This window comes from Plutella xylostella, chromosome 22 (assembly GCF_932276165.1).
Source record: "Plutella xylostella chromosome 22, ilPluXylo3.1, whole genome shotgun sequence".
NCBI classification, from domain to species: Eukaryota; Metazoa; Arthropoda; class Insecta; order Lepidoptera; family Plutellidae; genus Plutella; species Plutella xylostella.
This window is the reverse complement of record NC_064002.1, coordinates 6,933,289-6,955,531: the sequence shown is the minus strand read 5'-3', so window position 1 is coordinate 6,955,531 and position 22,243 is coordinate 6,933,289. Positions and strand designations below refer to the sequence as shown.

The following is a 22,243-nucleotide window of genomic DNA, read 5'->3' as shown; positions in this document are numbered from 1 at the left end:
CGCATTGAATCTCTTGCAAACTGACTGTAACATGCTTCTTTGATGTCCTACTGTCGGCTGCTAGGTTAAATATTTTACTTAGTTAATATTCAATCAATTCATGAAGGTGTAAATAGCGGGATTTACTTCCAAAAGACCTCAGAGTGAATGAGCCCCCTTAAAATTTCTGACTTAAATGTAAAAAAAAAACGCAGCATTGCGTAGGTAGGTACCGAAAAATCAAAACAAAGGAAAAGTGCCTGATGCAGCATGAAACTTAATTTATAGAAGCATTCGCATTATGCAACTAGAACAATGAACCCAAACATTACTTTATACTATTACCATATGAAGTATCAACACACATTAATTCTAATTTCCTTTTCTGTAAAATTCAATGAACAAGTCCACTGCGCCAGGCAGCGGCGTAACGGAGACAGTCAGGAAAAAAACTACAACCCTTTGCAAATATATTTTCTATCTTACCTAAGGAACACTCGTAACAGTCGTCTAAGTAAACATAGATCTGAGAAAAAGTGCTAGTTTTCAGTGTAAGCCGTGGCTAGGTGTATCGCGTGCCGTGCTAGCCTATATTATAAGCGTACGCCTGGGTCGATACCACTGCAGTGGTGGCGGCGACTAGTGAGTGTGAGACTGACAGCCAGCGCGCCCGCTCGCCCGAGCCAGCCCACGACGACCGGAATCGGTGAGTTTCACGCACTTCTCTACTACTATTAATAGACAAAAAAGTGACACAAATAACACAGTACTTTTTAAACCAATCGTGCTTTTTTTGTTTCGAATGCCGCAGTGAATTTCGGAGGAAAAATAAATTATGTAATTTGTTTTGTTGTGAAAATTTGGGCAGTTTTCGCACTTTTCAAGTTGGGAAAAGTTTAGTGCAGACTTTATTTTAGTTAGGTAAACAGTCGGTAGAGAAAAAATCGTTAGATTATGTGAAAAATCAGTGTTCCTTTCAGTATTGTATTATGTAAACATTTTGGGCCGGCTCGGGGCGGGCGGCGGTGCGACGACCTTGAGATATTAAACATCAGCCCTTACTGAAAATAAACCGATTATGTCACCAATTACGGGACAAATACAAAACTTGGCAAATATATAATTCGCATTTCTGTAGAACTGGAAATTAAAAGCTTAGGTACCTGAATGTAGAAGATGAGTATTAAAATTGTGATTATTTGTTAGGGATTTATGTTGTTAGGTAATCTAAACAATTGTTATCTTTGAAAATTATGACAACAGTGAAAAACACAACGGATCTTCGTTTTAGTTCATATTCTATTCTATTCTATTCTATTCATAATCCGAGGTGATTGCTGTTATTGTGTGTGGTCGATGCTATTAGTTTAATGCCATCCAATATGAGATAGTTTGTGGTTTCTTTATAGAATATTGTTTACAAAGAATATTAACTTACTTATGAACATACAAAAACAAACGGAGATCGTACTCTAGCGTGACTAACAATTAAACTTTTTTATATTGTTTGCTTTCCATATAGGCAATAGCAATAGTAATAAACATTATACAAAAAAGCTTTGGCAGCTAATATTGACTTTAGTTATTCAAAGTGAAAGTTGCAAAGGAAATAAGTTTACAATCAGATATTATAAAATTATGAATTTGTGATAAAACTGATAAATTTGGACAAAAACAAATTGGAAATGAAACCTCAGCCCACTACCTGAAAGCTTCACCAACTAAAACGCAGTCGGTAGATGTAGAAAAAAAAACAACTTGTATTGGATGTTTCTTTCAAAAAAAGATATTTACGTAAATATATATGGAATAACGTTATTTGGACTCACTTTCTCACAAATAAACCATCCGTATACTGAAGTAAATACTTCAGCATTCTGATATTGTAAAATAAAACATCTCCTGGAAAGTTATTCCAACCACGAAATTGTATGAATAAATGAATGATTCCGTATTTATCCATGAAACTTGCCTACTTTTACAGCCATTCCTTGAATGTCGCTGAAAAATATTTTTTTTCAAGATTTTCATCACCATGATGTAAATACAGTGTAACAAACTTATCTGTTCGGGTGAGAGCGAACTAAATTGATCCATATCTCATTACTTACTAATGAATTATATATTGATATAGATAAGATGTTTTAGGGTTTATTAAACCCGCAAAAGCGAATTACCACTACAGACAAACTTAAAATCTTATAGAATGGAGAAATATTTGACATTTACGTGAGCTCTCACCGGAATAGATAAGTTTGTGGTACTGTAAATGAATTTGATTATGAACGGCCCTTTGAAACAGCTGAATATGCCAATACTTACAGTTCGTTGACATTAGACTACCGCTAATAAAGCTGCTATCTATTTCTGAATTAGTTCACAGAAGGAACGCTGAACACCAGCCAAAAGTATTATGCATTGGTACATAATTCAAAACGTAGGTCGTGTAAAGATGATGATCATTGTGTTTCAAACTTATTAAAATAATATTATTTAACAGTAGGTCATAAAATGACTAATTTAGAAATTTTTCCAATTTACAAGTTTAAAGCCTGTAAATTTTTCGAGGGTTAAAATTATTGATAGGTTCCTACTTGTTTTTCATTTATAAGTATCTATCGTGATATACAATAGTTGTAACTACCAACAAATAATGACTCAGACAGCTGAAAATTTATTCAGAATGCTGAACGGATGTGAAACCTTTCAACTTAGGGCTTCAACTGGGACAAACTTGCATTAAATTATAGAATAAATAGGTTATTGGGCTCACTATACAGAATGGCGCGTTATTTTCAAGCCAGCCTACTAACACCGATCTAGTGGCGTAATGCTACAATAGTTTAACACACACTTCCGTCATTTACATACAATATTATTGCACGAGGGTTTAAAATTTTCTGCCTTTTTGTTTGAAACTCTGTGCTTGAGTCTGATAAAAAACAAAACACATTCACAGCCTATAAAATAGTCCAGTGCAAGTATTTTAGTACTTACCTACTTAGGTCATCCAAGACTGGAAGGTTATTCCCATAATATCAATGCTTGGCAGCCGGGTTGTAGATAATAAATTACTTGATTTAGTGTCCTTTGTATCCTAGATGGAGCATCCACAGTAACTCTTCATAGGTTGGAGATAATACATAACACAATCATTTTAACACCACAGACCCGAGGGAATAATTAAATGTATTTACTTGAACAAATTTATCTGACACGGCTGGGATTTGAAAACCTGAAAAGTTACCCTCGGTTTTATGTGGTTTTTCAAATAATTTATTCACTATGTTGACAAATTTGGATACACTGTAAGTTGCTGCAGCCAAGACTTTTCGCTCTTTTATTGTCATGTTTTATTTATGTAGCGTCCGGAGCCAGCGTCTTTGTCCAGTCACCGAAGATCAGAATGTGTTTCTGTATTTGCAGGAGATCTATTTTAAAGGCGCCCATAAATGTGATTCTCAAACAAAAATACGTCCACAATGTTGGTATATTTCAAATTATGCTACGTTATTACCATTTTAAAAATGAATAAAAGTAGTTTGTAACTGTTGTCTTTTAAGTTTAGCGACAGTTTAGCGTTTATGAACAACTACTAGTAGCCCATAGAGGTGCACGAAAAGATCCGAGTAACATGTCACTTGGATTCACAATAGATCTTTAAGGTCACAGTGGGGAATGAGGCACTTGTGGCCGTCCCCTTTTCAATAACATAGCGCCTGTTCCTTACATAAGTCTAGAACACCCTGGGCCACTGACTGGGCAATCTTCTCGGTACGATGACAAACCCTCGTCAAGTTCTAAAGTTTATCACCAACACGATTCGAAAAAATACCTATGAGAATCAGTGAACAGTCTTACTGAAGAGGTTATAATATGACAAATCAAATATCCATTACTGCACCGCACCAACACCGCACTAATGTCAGCGCAGTGGGGTGATCGCCTACTTAGCTGACAGCTGACGGGTAAGTAGATCAGTGACACTGCCTGACATAATGTTCCACCTCCACCCCATTATGTACTTACATACTTCGCCGGTTCGAATCCAACCTAGGAGCAAACATTTGTGAATGAGCACTGTGTTTGGTTCTGGTTTATCTAAAATAGTTATGTATCTATCTTTGTTGTTCGTAGATCTCTGTATTTGTGTAGGCTGCATGAAACGACCCTTGTATCACCGGTCATAGATATAGATATACGTGCTACGCACCCTGGGCAGTTAGCGACTGACAGTTTATCTGACTGGGTTTGGATGTTCAGATTCCACGGGAAACCCTAGTCCAGCTTCAGTTTTTGTAATCGACACACTAATAATTTCGAATTCGAGGTAGAGCGGTTCAACATAGAGTTTTTGATTGTAGTTTTTCTCATTAAGCAAGCAACATACTGAATCCCCAATTATTATTTTATATAAGTATATAAGAAAAACATTTATTTTGTTTGCATGTTTCCCTTTCAAACTGAAATTACAAAATAACAATTGTTACAATTTTTCGACGCTATTCAGTATCATGCAACGTAATAACCTAAACTAGATCAGAATAGGATATTTTTCGCAATGCGGCAAACTTAATTCGTGTTAACTGTAAAATAAAAAAAAAATAAAAAAAAAACACGCACTCACGCCTTGTACTAATGTACTCCCTTGCGGGGTAGGCAGAGGTGCATTGCTGCACCCACTTTTCGCCAGAGTGTTATGTTAGTCCCAATGTAATCTGCCCCAGCCGGGAATCGAACCCGGGACCATCGGCTCAGTAGTCAGGGTCACTAACCACTACGCCATTCGGTCGACTGTAAAATAAGTGAAATTATAAAATACTTATGGAAGAAGCGGTGGTAGCCCAGTCGGGTAAGCGCCTGCTTCTCACGCCAGAGATGCGGGTCCTAATTTAGAATTTAAGTAAAATGTTTATCATCGTTGTTACGGTGAAGGAAAACATCGTGAGGAAACCTGCACATCTAGATTCTAGATGTGTAATCTTAATGCTCATTTAATGAATGAACATAAACTCATTCAAAAACGACGATACGGCACGCGACCTATCACATGAGTACAAATGTATAGCGAAAAGCGGGTGATTACCCCTAACGATACCTACAAAATCGGGGTTATCGCAGCAGTGCTTCAAAAGTATTTTTTTCGTAGTGATACCGTCATAAAGTTATTCCACAAAGTGTTGTTAAGAACGTTCAAATGTTCGCTTCGACATTCGAATCCATAGAACAACGCGGACTCGGGTGATACTCAATGTTCGAATCCGATAACTTCTGAAAAAAAGGAATGTAACATGAACTACTATGAACCGAGTGACTTTTCGGCTGTACAGTCAGGGGTAAATAAACCTAACCCCTCTCAGAGTGACAATGCTGCCTGAGTACCAATGTATGCGTAGGATTATATGTACCAGTTTATAGCTACAGAATTGTTTACTTAGTTGCCGGTAAAAAGTAATCAATAAAGAATGCAATCAATCTCTACTACTTTAATTTGTTGACCATAGGTCAAGCAGGCACAGTATAATGCGCCATGCAAATGTCAAGTGAACCTATTCAGGAGCTATTAGGGTAGATTTATCGCTACCTTCAAGGACATTTTGAAGGTTAAATCGAAAATCGATGACGTCACCGCAGAGATAAAGAAGCTCAGGAACGAACGTAAGGAAGTACATAAACGTGGTTGAGCTCGGCGTCTGATCGGTGATTTATTAGATTTAGACTGGATAGTATATAGGTACCTATATGTAGGTTTTGATTAAGATCATGGTAAGTAACATGTTTAATAGGTATTGGTTCAAGGGTAGGTATATTATTGTAATATGATACATTACAATTGTAAACTTAACACTACTCGTATTTCTTAATAAGCAATGTAAAAATCGAAACAAGCCGGACCCAAGCCTCAGTACCGCAAATCGCTACAGAAACCTGCCCACTGATGTTGAAGACGATCCCGCTTCAAAACCTTTTCAAGAAGCTTCAATTCCTGTGAAGAAACCAGGACACATACCACCGATAGTATTGGAAATCAAACAAGACTGGACACATGAGACTATCAGAACCTTGATATCACGTTACACCCAGAAATTTCACCTCCAGTATCGCGGAATGAATAAAGTTGCTGTAAAGTGCTATTCTACAGAAGCACATCAATCAGTTAAAGAAGGTCTTCGAAACGAGAACGCATCATACGTGACGTACTCTCGCAAAGATGAGAAGACCCCCAAAATCGTGATACGCGGCTTACCGGCATTCGTAGAAAACGAAATAGCTGTAGAATTGGCAGTTCTCGGTTTTAATGGAGCCAAGGTTACAATGTTAAAATCATCCAGACCAGGGAAGTCACCTTGCCCACCATTTCTCATACAACTCCCCGCAGAGGCCGACTTTAATAAGTTTCGCCAGATCAAATACCTGCTAAATTGCGTGATAACTATGGCTAAATATAAGCCGAACCGTTCATTGGGTACCCAATGCTTCAGATGCCAGGGCTTCGGCCACTCCTCTAGAAACTGTAACATGCCTATACGCTGTGTGAAATGTGTCGATTTTCACGCGGCTGGCGAATGTTTGAAGAAGGATCGTACTGAACCTGCCAAATGTGTTAATTGCAACGAAAACCATCCTGCCAACTATCGTCAATGCAGTGTTCGTCTTGCCTACGTTAAACGCATTGAGCAGAAACGTGCTGAAGCCAAGTCTAATTCCCACCCTGTAAGAAACTTTAAGACCGTCGACAACATAAGATCCTGGGCTAACGTCGCGGCTGGAGAAGCACCATTACCGCAACAAAAATCACTGATACAGGATAATGACGCAGCGACTGATGAAATGCTTAACATACTCAGGATCATTAGAAACCTGAAAAATGAATTCACAACTTGTACCTCAATGGTAGATAAGGTCATACTGGTGCTTACCCATCTTGGTCAGTATGTTTGAACCACAAGAGCTAAGAATACTTTCATGGAACGCCGATGGAGTGCGGAGCAAACGACATGAGCTAATGGACCTAGCGGTGAGTACCCTACGTGCCGATGTAATCTCATTGTGCGAAACCAGACTATCTCTAAAATCACAGCTAAATTTCCCCGGTTTTGCATTTTATAGGCAAGATAAGCATACGAATGGTCGTGGGCAAGGCGTAGCTATTCTTATTAAAGACAACATCCATCATTCGGTTGTAGACATACCCAAGATAGAAAACATAGAAGCTATTGCTATCAAAATAATTTTATCAGGGATAGACCATATTATTGTATCTATATATCAGTCACCAAACCTTCCATTACTTGCCAATGATTTAAATAAACTATTTGGCCTAGGTCCTCGAGTCTTATTAGTTGGCGACTTCAACGCAAATCACGATCACTGGATCAAAGGAACTAACAATGCACACGGTAGGATGCTCTTTTTACATATGCTTAATCATGATTATGTTATTCATGCTTCAAGCTCACCAACCCTGACGCACTATCGTGCTAACCATACTCCCACCAATCCTAACCTTGCACTTGCTCTAAACATAAACAAATTGAGCAACATCTCTGCTGTCCCTGCTTTGTCATCTAATCACTTGCCGATTTTCTTTACCATCGGAGGCTCACCCTGCCTTAAACCACCCAAACCTTTCTTCAGGTACGACGTGGCCGACTGGGCTAGATATCGAGCCTTCATTGACGAAAATTTAACGTTAACATCTAAGGTATTCAAAACTGAATCTGAAATTGACGAGGCTATTCTGTTTTTCCATCAAACCATTATGAAGGCGAGAGACTTATGTGTCCCTCTTGGGGTCAAAAATGACTATCAGGAGTATAAACTTCCCCGATATATCAAAAAACTTATCAGGGAAAAGAACAATCTTCGGCGTAAGGACCTCTACTCACTTGATCTCAATGCTAAAAGACGTACTCGTGCTCGTATAAATGTTCTCAACACTGAAATCCAACACAGTATTCGTAAACATTATGATAGAATCTGGAACAACAAGTTAGCCAAGGTTGATAATCCTAGCTCTGACATATGGCGCATAGCAAAATCACTGCGGTCAAAGCCTACAGTTATTCCCTCGCTGATATCCCCAGATGGAACTGTAGCCTCAACTGTGTCGGAACAATCTGAAATGTTAGCGGATTCATTTTACGCGAATATGAATCTTACCCTGTCCTGGACAGACGACAAGGTCCTGGCTAAGGTTGAACAGTCTATTGCTAAACTTGACTCATTTAACGAGACAGAATTAGAGCTACCAACGAGACCCAAACATATTTGGAAATTCCTCCGCAACCTCAAGCGACGCAAGTCTCCTGGTGACGATAATATCCACAATGCTCTGCTTAAAAATTTGTCACAAAAAGCTGTTGTATACTTGACAAAGATATTCAATGGTTGCCTATGCTTAAACTATTTCCCTAAGGTCTGGAAGTTCGCTAAGGTAATAGCCATCAAAAAGCCTAGTAAGGATGAAAAAACCCCTAGTAGCTACCGTCCCATTAGCTTGTTACCGGCGCTCGGAAAGTTATTTGAGTCCATCATTTACTCAAGACTAATGCAAGTAACGAAGCATCTTTTAAAAAACGAGCAGTTTGGATTTAGAGTATGCCATTCTACTACCCAACAGCTTGCCAGAGTCGCTGAACATATAAGCCATAATTTAAACCTAAAACAATCAACTGGTATGATACTGCTAGATATTGAAAAGGCATTTGACACTGTCTGGCATGACGGCCTGATTCATAAACTAATCCAGTGTGACATCCCTTTAGGACTGGTAAAATTGATAAAATCTTACCTTATAAATCGTGAGTTCTCAGTCTCTATTGGTGATAACACAAAATCCACTCCCAGATTGGTTCCAGCAGGAATACCACAGGGCTCAATCTTAGGACCATATCTGTTTTTGCTGTATGTAAATGACATCCCGATCCAAACTCGTACTAGCCTAGCGTGCTTTGCGGATGACACAGCCTCGTTCACGTCAGCCAAAGACACTGGACTAATCGTTGATCGCCTTCAGCTATCTTTAGATAGTCTTCGTGAATATTTCACTCGTTGGAAACTTAAGCTGAATGAAGCCAAAACGGAAGCAATTATATTCTCTCGTCAGCGGCAAGAGCCTGCTAAACTGCTTAAAATTGGTGACCATACTATTCCATGGAGTAAATCAGTGCGTTATCTAGGCGTTACACTTGACAAGAGACTGAACTGGACGAAACATTGTTCCACAATAAGAAACAAAGGAGTGACCGCTATGAACTCCCTCAGCCCAATCTTGAACCGTCGAAGCAACCTAAGTGCCACTAGCAAACTTCGCATTTACAAAAAATTAGTACGCCCTTGCCTCTCCTATGCTGCACCTGTCTGGAGCAGTACTTGTAGCACAAACTATGATGCCCTTCAAGTCATCCAAAACAAAGCCGTTAAAATTGCATTTAATACGCCCTTCTACACCAACCTTCGTAACTTACATATTAAAATCAAGTTGCCTTTATTGCGGGAATTCATATTAAGATTAACACGTAAATTTTATGATAGCAATTCTTGCCACACAAATAGTCTGGTTTCATCAATAGGCAAAACCAATATCAACGAGCTACCTTACATCGACACGTACGGTACCTACCGCTTACCCCATCACTACGCGGCGACTGGACTGGCCGGCCGGTGACTCACGCTCGCCGCCACTGTGTGTATCGCAAAATATTGTGCACACTACCCGCGATGCGCCGTAAGAATGCGTAGGAATTCACATCTTAAATAGCTTAAAAAGCTATCTTTACGCTATGTAATGTAGCTGTTTTGTGTGTCATTTACTTAGTTTATAAGTAATTAGTGTAATCATGTCATCTCCGGCAAAAAATGGTCTTCAACACTAATGAGATCGTACGCATTTAAAATACTGTTGTCTAGTTAGTTCATTCCTACTCTGTCACTAAAATACTTATCGATGTAAATAGCATTAAGTCAAATAATTTGTAAACTTACAAAGGTGTCTGCAGCCTAATTAAGTGTGTAAACCACAATGTCATAAAATAGTATAATATTTTAGTTGTACTGTTTTGTTACCATTATACTTATTGATAATAAAGAATTTTGAAAATCAAAATCAATAAGCAATGTATACATAGTAAGGAAGGGGCGGTGCCTCCTGCCATAGGCTTTGCCTAATAGGAGGTACCAATTAACTGTTACATAAGCTAAATTTAGTTGATGCAAAAAAAAAAAACTTACAAGGAGGTACATTAGTTACATAAGTAGAAAATATTTGCTTATTTCACTTTGCTGTAGAGCGATCCGGAAAAAACGCAGCACATTCTATTCGATAGTCTATTCGAAAGTGCTGTCAACCTGTCAACAACAAAATGGCGGTGTATAGATTTGCGAAAGTTTGACAGCTATCATTCCATAGGTAATTGTCAGAATAATATTATGTACTCTGTGGTCATTCTTTTCGAAACTCATTCGAAAGGTAAAAAGTGTTCGAAAGTGCTGTCAAGTTGACAATAGTCGCACTCGCATTCGATTCTATTCGTTAGCTCGAATTTTCGTGATACGGGTACTGGTCTCGTGAATAAAAAGCAGAGTTCGTAATAATATTTTTTTACTTCAATTAATTGGCAACCCTCTGTACTGTAATCTTTCTTGGCATTAATTACAATCCTGACCATCTGACGTGATGTGACGTGGAGACGAAACTATGACGTCAATGTTTGTTGAGATCGACGATGCAACATTGTGCGATTTTTCACATTTTAGATCCAAAGATTTTCTTTACATCTATACCATAGCAATTTTTTTAATGATATTTAGATAAAAGTAAGTAACTATGCTACTGTCAGGTTGATTTTCCTCCAATTTGACACAGGGGCCTAGTACGAGCTTTTATCATCGTTCAATCGGACAGTGAACATTTCGTTTGCGTGGAGGGCGTTAAGCGTGTATGGTCCTGGTTGCTGCCGAAGCAGCAACCAGGACCCACGGCTTAACGTGCCGTCCGAAGCACGAAAGCATCCAGAAAAGAACCACTTGAAATCGGTCACCCATCCAATGGCTGACCATGCTGGTTGTTGCTAAACCTCAGTGATCAGTTACGATCACTGAAGCCCGCTCGACTACGGACGCTTTGTTCGACTACGGAGGTTATAAGTTATAACCTGGCTTTTTCAACATTTACCGTGCCTTAATGTAAATCCTAAGATTTACCAAGTGAATAGTGGTAAAAGTGCGAATCGCAAAATCTTTCGGGCTTTTACCATTAAGAGTGGGTAAATCTTAGGTTTTACGCGTAAATCTTAGGATTTACCGTTGTTCGGGCTTTTACAGTAACATATATACGTAGTACGTACGGTGGCCTGCGCCTAAAAGTATACAGGTGGAGTTTTTAAAATAGATCCCTGATGATGAAGGGACCAGCTACATCTGTTATAAATCCGGGGACGTGTTGTGTGTGATGTGTGTAGCAGTGGTGTTTATGTGGATGTGCTTGAGCAGCATGTGAGCTTGAGATCGCTATTTTAAAAACTCCGCCTGTATACTTTTAGGCGCAGGCCACCGTACTACCAGGTACCATGTGACTCTGAAATTTTGCGTCAACTTTTTCTGCATGGAACGTAAAAAAGATTCGCAGTCTTAACTCTGAAAAACGCGTAGGACGAACGGCTCATAATCCATGGTGTTTCTGGCTATCGAAAGTTCAGCATGGAACAAAGCAAGGAGTCTTTAGCTTTTTCCGGCGCTTGACCTTTCAGAGATAACCTCAATTTAAGCACACGAATGTAGTACAATGAAACCCGGTCTTGGTATTACTAAGCCGGTCATATTTTATTATTATACCAGTAGTAAGCATAAGTATACAGTCTGAAATTGCGTGTCCAATATTTAAATAAATATTTTATGTGGTTATTTTTAGATTAGTAGCAAGTAGGTACTTACCTTAATTAGAAAAATAGCTATTAAATGGTCGTACTTTTTTTCCTTTTACGTTCAATAGGTTAATAAAACCATTTTAATAAAAAGTAAAACCATACAGGGTGTTGCAAAAAGGGAACTGAAATCAGAATTTGAAAATTCGCGAAAAAAAATATTCATTTTTCATAGAAACTTTGTTGGTCTTGTGACTTTTTACTATGGAAAATATTATTTTTTTTCGCGAATTTCCAAATTCTGATTTTAGTTTCGGGCTTAGATATACCATGCTGCACATGTAGGTTTCGGCTTAGTATACCAATTTTGCAACACCCTGTATACATCGGCTGCATAGCTCACAAATTTAATATAAGGGAGGCAAACAATTACACGGGGGAACTAATAATAATGTGTTTTTTAAATATTCACAACTCTTGGAAAAAAAAACCTCAATATCCTCCCGAATCTCTGTAAAGCACACGACGAATTAATCGATTGAAAATTTCATAATCATAACTCATCCTTCTTCATTTTAATTTTTACCTTTTTTACTAAAATAAAAAACTCATTATCATTAATCACAAATTGTTTAAATAAATATAGTAAGTACCTATATATACATGTATGTAGGTAGAATAGAATAGAATAGAATACTCTATGTTTTGCACCATTAAAAAACATTACAATTTCACAACTTATAGGTATATAAAATAGTTCAAAAAAGGAGGTCTTATTGCTTAAAGCAATCTCTACCAGACAAGGTGTTATAACATCGAATGAAGATGACGTGGGCTTCAGCTTTCAGTAATCTACACAATGATGTACCTACATAAAACAGTGGTGTTCTATTTATAATAAATTCATAACTATTTCTTCGTTGTCTATAAATAAGTCCCTATATTTAGCTCTATCAATTTGGGCCTAATATCGTAATAATTTTCCATCTATCATTTGTCTCTATTAAAGGTAGATAACTACTTACTCACTAAAATTAAGTTTTGTGATTCTGATAAAGTTATTGGTGAGGTAGTTTATTTATAAAACAAAAAAAACTAACAACATTTCAGCTCATCTATTGTGATTTAATTAATGATTGTGAGTTATAATCGACGTTTATTAATTTCAAAGATGTAAGTTAAGTGCTATGTTAGAAAATTTAAACTTTACAGAAAAGTCACGAAAGAGTCTGATGGGCCGACGGCAAAGACGTTCATATGATATGATATAATATGATAAATACATATAATACCGATTGATAATCTCTATCGAACAGATTGCTCTGTGCTTAGATAAAGGTAACGCCTACATCAATTAAACTAAACAACGCTTATAAAATATAGCTTCCATTTCCGTTTTCATGAATTGATAGTTGGATTGCATTGTGTACACTTCACATTTCCTTGATCAATACCATAACGTTGGAAATCCCATGGCATTAACCTTTCCCTCTGGGCATAATAAACCCCTCTTTAGCTGTAATCACAATAACCAACCACTTTCATTCATGCAACTTTGATTTTCTAAAGTGCACCTGTTAGTAACTTGACATATTTATACATGGACGACCTATTGATAGCTGACTCGGTGAGAATAATCAAATGGTGTTGAGCGAAACGGTTCCGTTTAATTTTCACTCAAAGCCTCTTTCTAAGGCTGTGTTTTATTCGTGTGTCTTACAATTGCACTATGCTGTTTATTACTGTTAGGATTATTATTATTATTGTAGTTTCTGATTCTATTCAGCTCAGCGGTTGTTATTATGGTATGACCTTTTAATGGTTATAGTACATGGAAAATATCTTCTTTTAGACTAAGCTGATAAAAAGTAGGTATAGGATTTTTTTATCCGCGGCGTAAAAAGAGGGGTATTATAAAAGTTTAACGTGGCTGAACATATTTACATTTTGTTTTAGGGCAATAGGTAAGTGAGCCCCGAGTGTCAATAGCCATGTTTTAGGACAATCGGTTCAGACCTTTGAAGAAAATCTACTCATTTGATAAACTTCCTGATGTCCAATCGATTCCGATTGTGATCAAGATTCAAGAGTGATAAAATGCAAAATCTCTCGTTACTTTCAGAACAAGCCCTTACATTTAACGCTGGTCATCAAGAAGCAGCCCTGCACAAAGCAAAACCTCTTGAATGCAACCATAATACAGGATACAGTTAGCATGTCAATTTATCATCGAGTGTCAGAGATGCGAATAGCCCTTAATGCGTGGGGATAAAGGGCTGGCCCTCATTGAGACGGAATCGTTTTGATTGTCCTACTGACCGTACAAGCACCGGTGTGAAATTGACGGTCACTGTTAGTCGGCGAGGGTTTATTTATATATTTATTTTATTCTGATTGTATGTGACAATCATAATATTTATAATAATTATTTTATTTGGTATCCGTAGATCCATAACACAATATGTTGGTATCCCTAGATGTTTTAAAAAGCGGGTTTGATTTATGGTTATATGTCCTGGAAAGCAAGGCAACTAGGTAGCATCATCGCTCTGAGAGGGGTCAGGTTTCTATGTCCCAGACTGTACCATACGTGAATGTTGTGGTTTTAAGGTTTTGACTAATTTTATTTGTCGATGGCATTTTAGTTTGATTTCAGAATAATAACACTGCTTCATGAGTTTCATAACCTTATTACTGGTTCTACGTATTTGTCTTTTAAGAATTAAAAAAGATTTATTTGGCACATCTAGTGACCTTGAAATAAGTCATAAATTTTCTGCGAAACAATGAAATTATATGAAAATGATATAACTATTAAATAATTAAAACTACTTTTGTTTGTTTCAGGAATCTAACACAAAATGACGTACCTCGAAAAGGTTGATAGTTATTTGGATTCCCTTAAGGTTGGCAAAAGTAAGTACCTATAACGTAGTTTTATCTACCTTTTATCTTAACAATTCAGACCTGCCAGCAGTACGAAAAAACATAACCAATACACATGGCCCTTGAAATCTCTTTAAAGCTTTTAGAAACAGGGATTCGGGATTCTAAATTAACATATTCGTTTCCATATTTGAGAGGGCACGTTACTGGCAGGTACTCACACCCCCACCGAGAATAAAATAATAAATTCCAAAATTCATGTTGAGAACGCTTGACAGACTCAGTTCAAGACTAGAGGGGCTGCCGTCACATTAACAATTCTTCTTTCCTTTTCCAGGTGCCTTAGTAGACTCATGGTTCATGATGTCGAGCCCGACGCCCATCCTGTCGGTGGTGCTGGGCTACCTGCTCGTCATCAGGATCGGCCCCCGCCTGATGAAGAATCGCCCCCCGCTCAAGATGTACAACCTGCTCACGTATTACAACGCTGTGCAAGTGCTGTTCTCTGTTATGATATGTTTTAAGGTGATTTTTGATTGGTCTTTTTGTAGATGGGTTTGTAGCCTATTGTGTTGTACCTGTACTGCGCCGTGGTTTAGTAGTAGTGGATTTATTTTTTACACAGGAGTAGGGCCGCATCCAAGGAGCATAAGATAGAACATTGATCATGTATGATGATAAAGAAAGATATTATTTAAAAATATGAAATGTTTACTATCGTAAGCTCTACAGGGTGTTGCAAAAAGAGTATTGCAACACCCTGTATAAGTTGTAATGTTATAAAAATAAATAATTTTTTTGCAGGCATTAAATTTGAACCTATTTCGTGATGGGATCATATACGCAGGTTGTCGCTATCCGTCGAATACACAGAACTATAAGGTAATAATAATAATTGTGATCGTCTTTGTACATCGTGTATGTTCATTAACGTTATGGAAATTAAAATAAAACTTTATTTACATTTCAGTTGCTGGAGCTGGGCTGGTGGTACTTCTTTGCGAAGTTCACAGAACTATTAGACACAGTATTTTTTATATTAAGAAAAAAAGACAAACAGGTGCGTCATAAAATATTAATATTTTGTTTAGTGGTATTTATACGATACAAGGATTCAGCTTGATGACGAGATTAGTCCATTTTTTAATTACTTACTATAGTTCCAACTTTTGCAACATCCCTGTAGACCTGATGAATAATTAGCGTAACAACAACTCCGAGTACCTAACTCTAAGAATCCTTGCTGTTTTGGAGTTACGTGGTGACACAGACACAGACCCGTACATTACAGCCCAGTATTAACTCCCTAAATCTATTTTACATAGACCTAAAATTCCTGAGGTTTGATGTTGCTATACTTGTTAGCTGTGGTTACTTATAAGTGGATACTGAAACATTTTCTGTTCAATTAGTTTAGCTACTTTTAAATGTAATGTGTACCATCTATTGGTGATTTTGAATTAATAAGTAAACTCTCCTCCCAGGTGACATTCCTGCACGTGTACCACCACGCCACGATGGCCCTGTACGCGTGGTCGTACCTCAAGTTCGCGGCGGGCGGGCAGGGCGCCATCCTCGCGCTCCTCAACTCTGCCGTCCACGTCGTCATGTACACCTACTACTTCCTGTCGGGATTGGGGCCGCGCTTCCAGAAGTACCTGTGGTGGAAGAAGTACGTCACTACTATGCAGCTGGTGAGTGTGGGAGGTTATATTGTTGTTAGAAAGGTAGCTGTTGAGATGAAAAACTCTCACGACCAATGAAGAAGTTCCAGAGACAACAGCACCAAATTACTCTAAATTACTGTGGCTTAATATCTCTGTCTGCAGTATTGAAGTACATTTAACAGGGTGTCAGAATATTTTTTTTTTTTCTGTGTGTGTGCGATGGCACGGAATAAACGTTATTATTATTATTATTATTATTAGTAACACGATATTTATTGCTCGTGAGTGTTGTTTATCATATTTTATAATCAGGCAACAATCGTCGACTGCTGGCTATACCTATACACCTCTTCCAAGTGCGGTGATTTATGTCATTGGCGAATTGCTGTATCTATCGGTCTTGCTATGCAGTATCTACTGAATCTGTTTTGATTAATGGTAGACGACCGTAGGTTTGTGGTTAGTGACTCAAACAGCTATGTTATGAAGCAAGTTTTAATAATTGGCTCTTCACGTTCCAGGTGCAGTTCCTGATCATGCTGTCGTACTGCGTGTGGACGCACTACTCGCCGCGCTGCCAGTACGCCACCGGCTTCACCTACTTCATCTCCATCAACGTCACCATCTTCCTCGTGCTCTTCCTCAACTTCTACTCCAAGAGCTACAAGGGCAAGAAGAAGCCCCAAATCGACGAGACGGAACCCTTCGAAAAGACCAGGAATGGAGTCGAAAGAAATGGGATCAATAAAGTGCAAAATGGGATTAAGAATGGGGTCAAAGCTCAGAATGGCTTTGAGAAGTGCGAGGCAAAGGAACCGTTTATGCGGTGCGGAGACATCGGCGGTGACGCATCAGAGACGGAGGACGTGGCCCACGAGGTCAACGTACCCTACGGGGACTACTCCAAGAATGGGAAGATGTACCTCACGAGGCGCACGGCGAAGGCTGTCAATGGACCAGAATACGATTTCGACTCAAAAATAAAGAAATGATTTTACATAACAAATAGTGACGTTCCGTGGTTGAAGCGGTAACCATGTTTTATCATGATCAGAGACTGATGGAGCTTATGATGAAGGAATATAATTCTAAATGCTAGAATAATATGTATATTTGGTTAATTAAAAGATTAAGAGCCAGTTTCATAATGCCTGGATCCAAGTTATGTGTGTGATAAAATTCGTGCTGTTATGACAGTCATGTCACTGGCAATAATAATTTCAGAGAGTGTCAGAATGGCTTTAAAAACCAATAAATAATAATCCTTTATCCAGAGATATATTGTGAAACTAGCAGTAAGTCTAAAAAGTCCTTTTAAAATTACGTTTAAGTTATAAAGTACATAGAAGTTAAATAAGGTGCATGGAATTGAAAAAAAAAGTGTCCAGTAAATAGATTTTGTGCATTTACGCTGATGATTCTGATTATAATTGTTATTTTGAATAAATGGTACTACTTAATAAGAGAAATTATATGCTTTAATATTTCGTTTTATTTATACTATCTACTTTTCTTTACGTCTACGATAGTAAAAGCATCCATGGTTTTTCAGCTCAGTACTTCAGTAGCTCTTAACCACGTTCGTAACTAGTTACGAATGTATTTTTTGTCTTCCAGCAATTACGACCAAAATTTGTATGCAGTTACGAGAAGTAGTGAGTTCGAATTCTGGCATATGATACTTTATAATAGCGTTAAAGTAATAAACTTACGCGGAGTTAAAGTTGGAAGTGGAAGAATTTTATACTTAGGGGCCGTCCATTAATCACGTGAAGCTCAAAGGGGGGGGGGGGAGGGGGTACTGAAAACCTCACGAAACATCACGAGGGGGGAGGGGGGGTTCTCGTTAGACATCACGTGTATTAATTTTTTGTCAAATATTAGGTATATCTGAACCGATATTTTGGACGGCGCAAAATTTTTTACGATTTGTAGTATGACCTATATTTTTTGTAGTCAAAAATTGCCTTTGTTTACATAGACTTCCAAAAAAATACACGTGATCCAGGGGGGGAAGGGGGGGTTGGTCTCAAACCTCACCAAATATCACCAGGGGGGAGGGGGGGGGTCAAAAAATGAGAAAAACGACCTCACGTGATTAATGGACGGCCCCTTACAACATAAGTCGTTAGATAGTAAAGTGTATAGTCATTAGGCTACTTTAATTGCTGTAGCTTCCAGTGACCAGTCGGTTTTGCAAGTGGGAGTGTGTAGAATCCTTTGAAACGCGGATCCGCGCGAGACACAGTAAAATAGGTACAGTTTCAATTTTATTGACTCTGATTTCCTGGCATACACAGGATGTTGCAAAAAGGGTATACTAAGCCGAAACCTACATGTTGTGCAGCATGTTATGTCTAAGCACATGTAAGTTTCGGCTTAGTATACCCTTTTTGCAACATTCTGAATACCTACCAACCTTTTAATCCACATATGTCTGGGTTAACCCTATTTTATTTTACCAATGTAAACCCAATATGTCCTAGGATTATTATACAATTTCCAACACGGGAAAACTTTTGTGTATATTATTTGTATAGGTAGTTTTAACTTTTTCTGATAGGGAACGCCCTCTGGTGGCAGACTGGCGAAATTTAATTAATTCTTGGTTAGGACGAACGTTCGTGTTCTATCCGTTGGTCGCTCAGTACTTAGTTCACATGGAACCCTATAGATGGCTGAAAAAGGGGAAAACTCACATCATTGCAATGATCGAAAATATTACCTACCAGTTGCTTGGATTACTGAAAATGAAAATACTAAGAAAACACTATTTTTGTAAGGAATTATTTTCCTTATTATTTTTTTTTTATTATTTATTTATCAAATTATTTTACAGAATTATTGATTACTTATATCATTGCATCACAAAAATCACAGAGATTTGTCCGTGATGAATCATTCTACGTAATTAGGTACTTAATAACTAATTATACTTATTTATATTTTATACAATACACAAACTTATTCAATATTACACATTAATTAAATAAGTACAATAGTGGGTAGTTTAATAATAAACCATCAGCCAAACATACAAGATAGTTGGTGCATATTCGAACAGTGTTAAGTTAAAGTAATGATATATAGTATGATTTTATTTTGTGCTTGATATTTTTCGGTGTAATTAGATTTCTAATATTTTGGTCCATTTTATTAATAAGTTTTGGCATTAAATACGCACAGTGCCGTTCGCCGTAAACATTGTTTGCTCTAATCATGCTATACTTGTTTTGTGTGACCTTTCGTGTATGTATAGGGTGAGATACTTTTTTCAGGTGGTCTAGACAGAAAAATTGTTCCTTGAGGAGGTTTACTTCTACTTTTTGGTAAATTGGTAAGACGTTACAATGTTTGAAGAGTTTTGGTGGGTTGTCATCATATTTAAGTTTAATCTGGGGCGAAACAATGAGTTTTGTAGGAGTCCAGGTATGTTTTATACGTTCTGCCGTAGCTGCTGAGGCCATATGACACAACAGAATCTACCATAGCATGACCATAGCGTTATACAGCGTGAGACGAACTGAAAATGGAATTCTATTTTTAACCACATACAGTTTAGCCAAGAATGCTCTCAGTTTGTTGCAGACACTTTCGATGTGCTTACTCCAGTTAAATCTATCATCTATAGTTAGTCCCAAATAGGTATGAGCTTCAACCACTTCAATCAGGTCGCAGCAGGCATCACATACGTTCGGTGAGATGCTATTTAGGCATTTATGGGAATGGGCTTTGAGCTGAGATGTAAGGTCTCCTTTGAGATCTCCTACAATGATATCTTCCACCATACATGTGGGACCAGGCGGTGGAAATGAGAACCAATTCGATTTACCTAATCACTAAATCACATTTATTTCAGTTAAAACATCTTTTAATACAATTTATATTTGAGCACAACTACATTTTGCTAATCCTCCATTCATAGAGTCAAACTTCCTTTCATAGACAATAGATGCTTTCTTTCTTTCTTCACACACTCGGTTAAGCCAAATAATATTAAATGATAATGTTCCATTCCTACATACATGCCTGCTGTGTTTGAACCATGAACATCCACATATTACATATCTGCTTATTGGATACCTTTTGGTACCTATTTATTAAGGTAAGGAAAAGTTATGGTGTGCGATGGCTCGGCACAACTGTTCTAATTCGCACACCAGCCATACATGGTTTGAACCATGAGTACCATGAACATCCACATATTACATATCTGCTTATTAGATACCTTTTGGATGCCTATTTATTAAGGTAAGGAAAAGTTATGGTGTGCGATGGCTCGGCACAACTGTTCTAATTCGCACACCAGCCATACATGGTTTGAACCATGAGTACCATGAACATCCACATATTACATATCTGCTTATTAGATACCTTTTGGATGCCTATTTATTAAGGCATAGAATAACGAGTACTAGTACTACTGTACTTGTTATTCTACGATTAAGGTAAGGAATGGTGTGCGATGGCTCGGTACAACTGTTCTACTTTAGTTCAACTATTGTATGAAATTTAGTTACAAAATCAAATAGTTACAGTGCCACAAACTTATCTGTTCCGGTGACAGCTCACATAAATGATTAATATTTCTTAATTCTATAAGATTTTAAGTTTGCTCGTATTGTTAATTCGCTCTTGCGGTGTTAATAAACCCATCTAATCATTTACAATATACAATTCATTAGTAAGTAATGAGATATGGATCAATTTAGTTCGCTCTTACCGGAACACATAAGTTTGTCACACTATACAATGTTACAACGGTTGTCTCCGAAATAGAAATAGTAATACAATTTTACAATGTTGCCATTTCCGCGGCTGAACTAAACAAATTTAAATTAAAAAACTTTATCTGCACCTTACAGCCACAGACACCGATGGGGACATTCACTAGACGACGTGGTGACTCCTCAACCCTCGTTCTCAACTAATAAAAACAAAGGAGTGTTGTTTATAAATGGACTTACTTAGTTATTATTTTAAAACGGACTTTTTAAATAGGTACGTTCTACAATGTAGAGTTGGACAGTTTATACGATTAGTTATGGAGTATTTTAGGTAAGACGGTTATGGAATTAACACATTCGTAAATTATTTTCAACATTTGTGTTGCTATGTTTTTAATAGTAAAGGTATAGTTAGAAAAATCAATTCATTTACGTATATTTTAATTAAACTTTGGCCTTGCAATACAATATTTTAGAAGTTGTGAACTAAATTTAGTTGACCTTCCGACTTCAGCGTATTGTTATGTACTGAATGCGACGGGAAATCAAGAAAGTACGGGAGTTGCAGAACTTCAATAAAAAAGGAGTCTTTATGTGCGGGCCATTCGCAATACAGGCCCTATATTTCAAGGCAACAGTACTTAATCTGCCCCCAACTTTGCGCCGTAAAGCCCTAACTTCCTTAAAACGGTGAGGTGTGAAAAAGACCAGGTCCGGAGCTGTGCAATATTTATTGGATGGCAGTAAAGGTGGTCCATTTTCGATTCTCCTCTAAAATAGGGGCTCGTTAACGAAAACGGGAGTTTTTCCAACACACCGCCAGCAACTTCGTACCTAAGTTATTTACTTCAGGTTTCTTGTATCGGGATAAGTTTCTTTTTGCCGATTGAATGGACGCGAGTCTCCGCTGAAAGGAAACGCTCGTAATTGAACACATTCATCTTTGCTTTTCTAAACGTTTCGCATTTACACGGTCTTTACTACCTAAGTAATGATTTAAATTTTGTTTGGAATTCTTTTGAAGACTGCTGTGCTGTAAGGGGCTTAGTTTTGTTCTTCCACATATTTGTAACATAACTTACTTTTTTAACTATGTATGTTTCCTCAGAAATGGGTAGAA

The 22,243-nt window shown here is 37.6% G+C and overlaps 1 protein-coding gene across 1 annotated transcript; it reads left to right on the top strand.

Moving 5' to 3' along the window:
- The first annotated feature begins 551 nt into the window (after positions 1-551).
- LOC105382831 (elongation of very long chain fatty acids protein 7) lies at positions 552-17,878 on the top strand. The gene is made up of 7 exons (XM_048629117.1): positions 552-685; positions 14,691-14,759; positions 15,067-15,254; positions 15,534-15,611; positions 15,700-15,789; positions 16,214-16,423; positions 16,918-17,878. Exons 2-7 carry the CDS (start codon positions 14,705-14,707, stop codon positions 17,386-17,388), a joined length of 1,092 nt encoding a protein of 363 aa, XP_048485074.1. The 5' UTR covers positions 552-685; positions 14,691-14,704; the 3' UTR covers positions 17,389-17,878.
- The last annotated feature ends 4,365 nt before the right edge of the window (positions 17,879-22,243 follow it).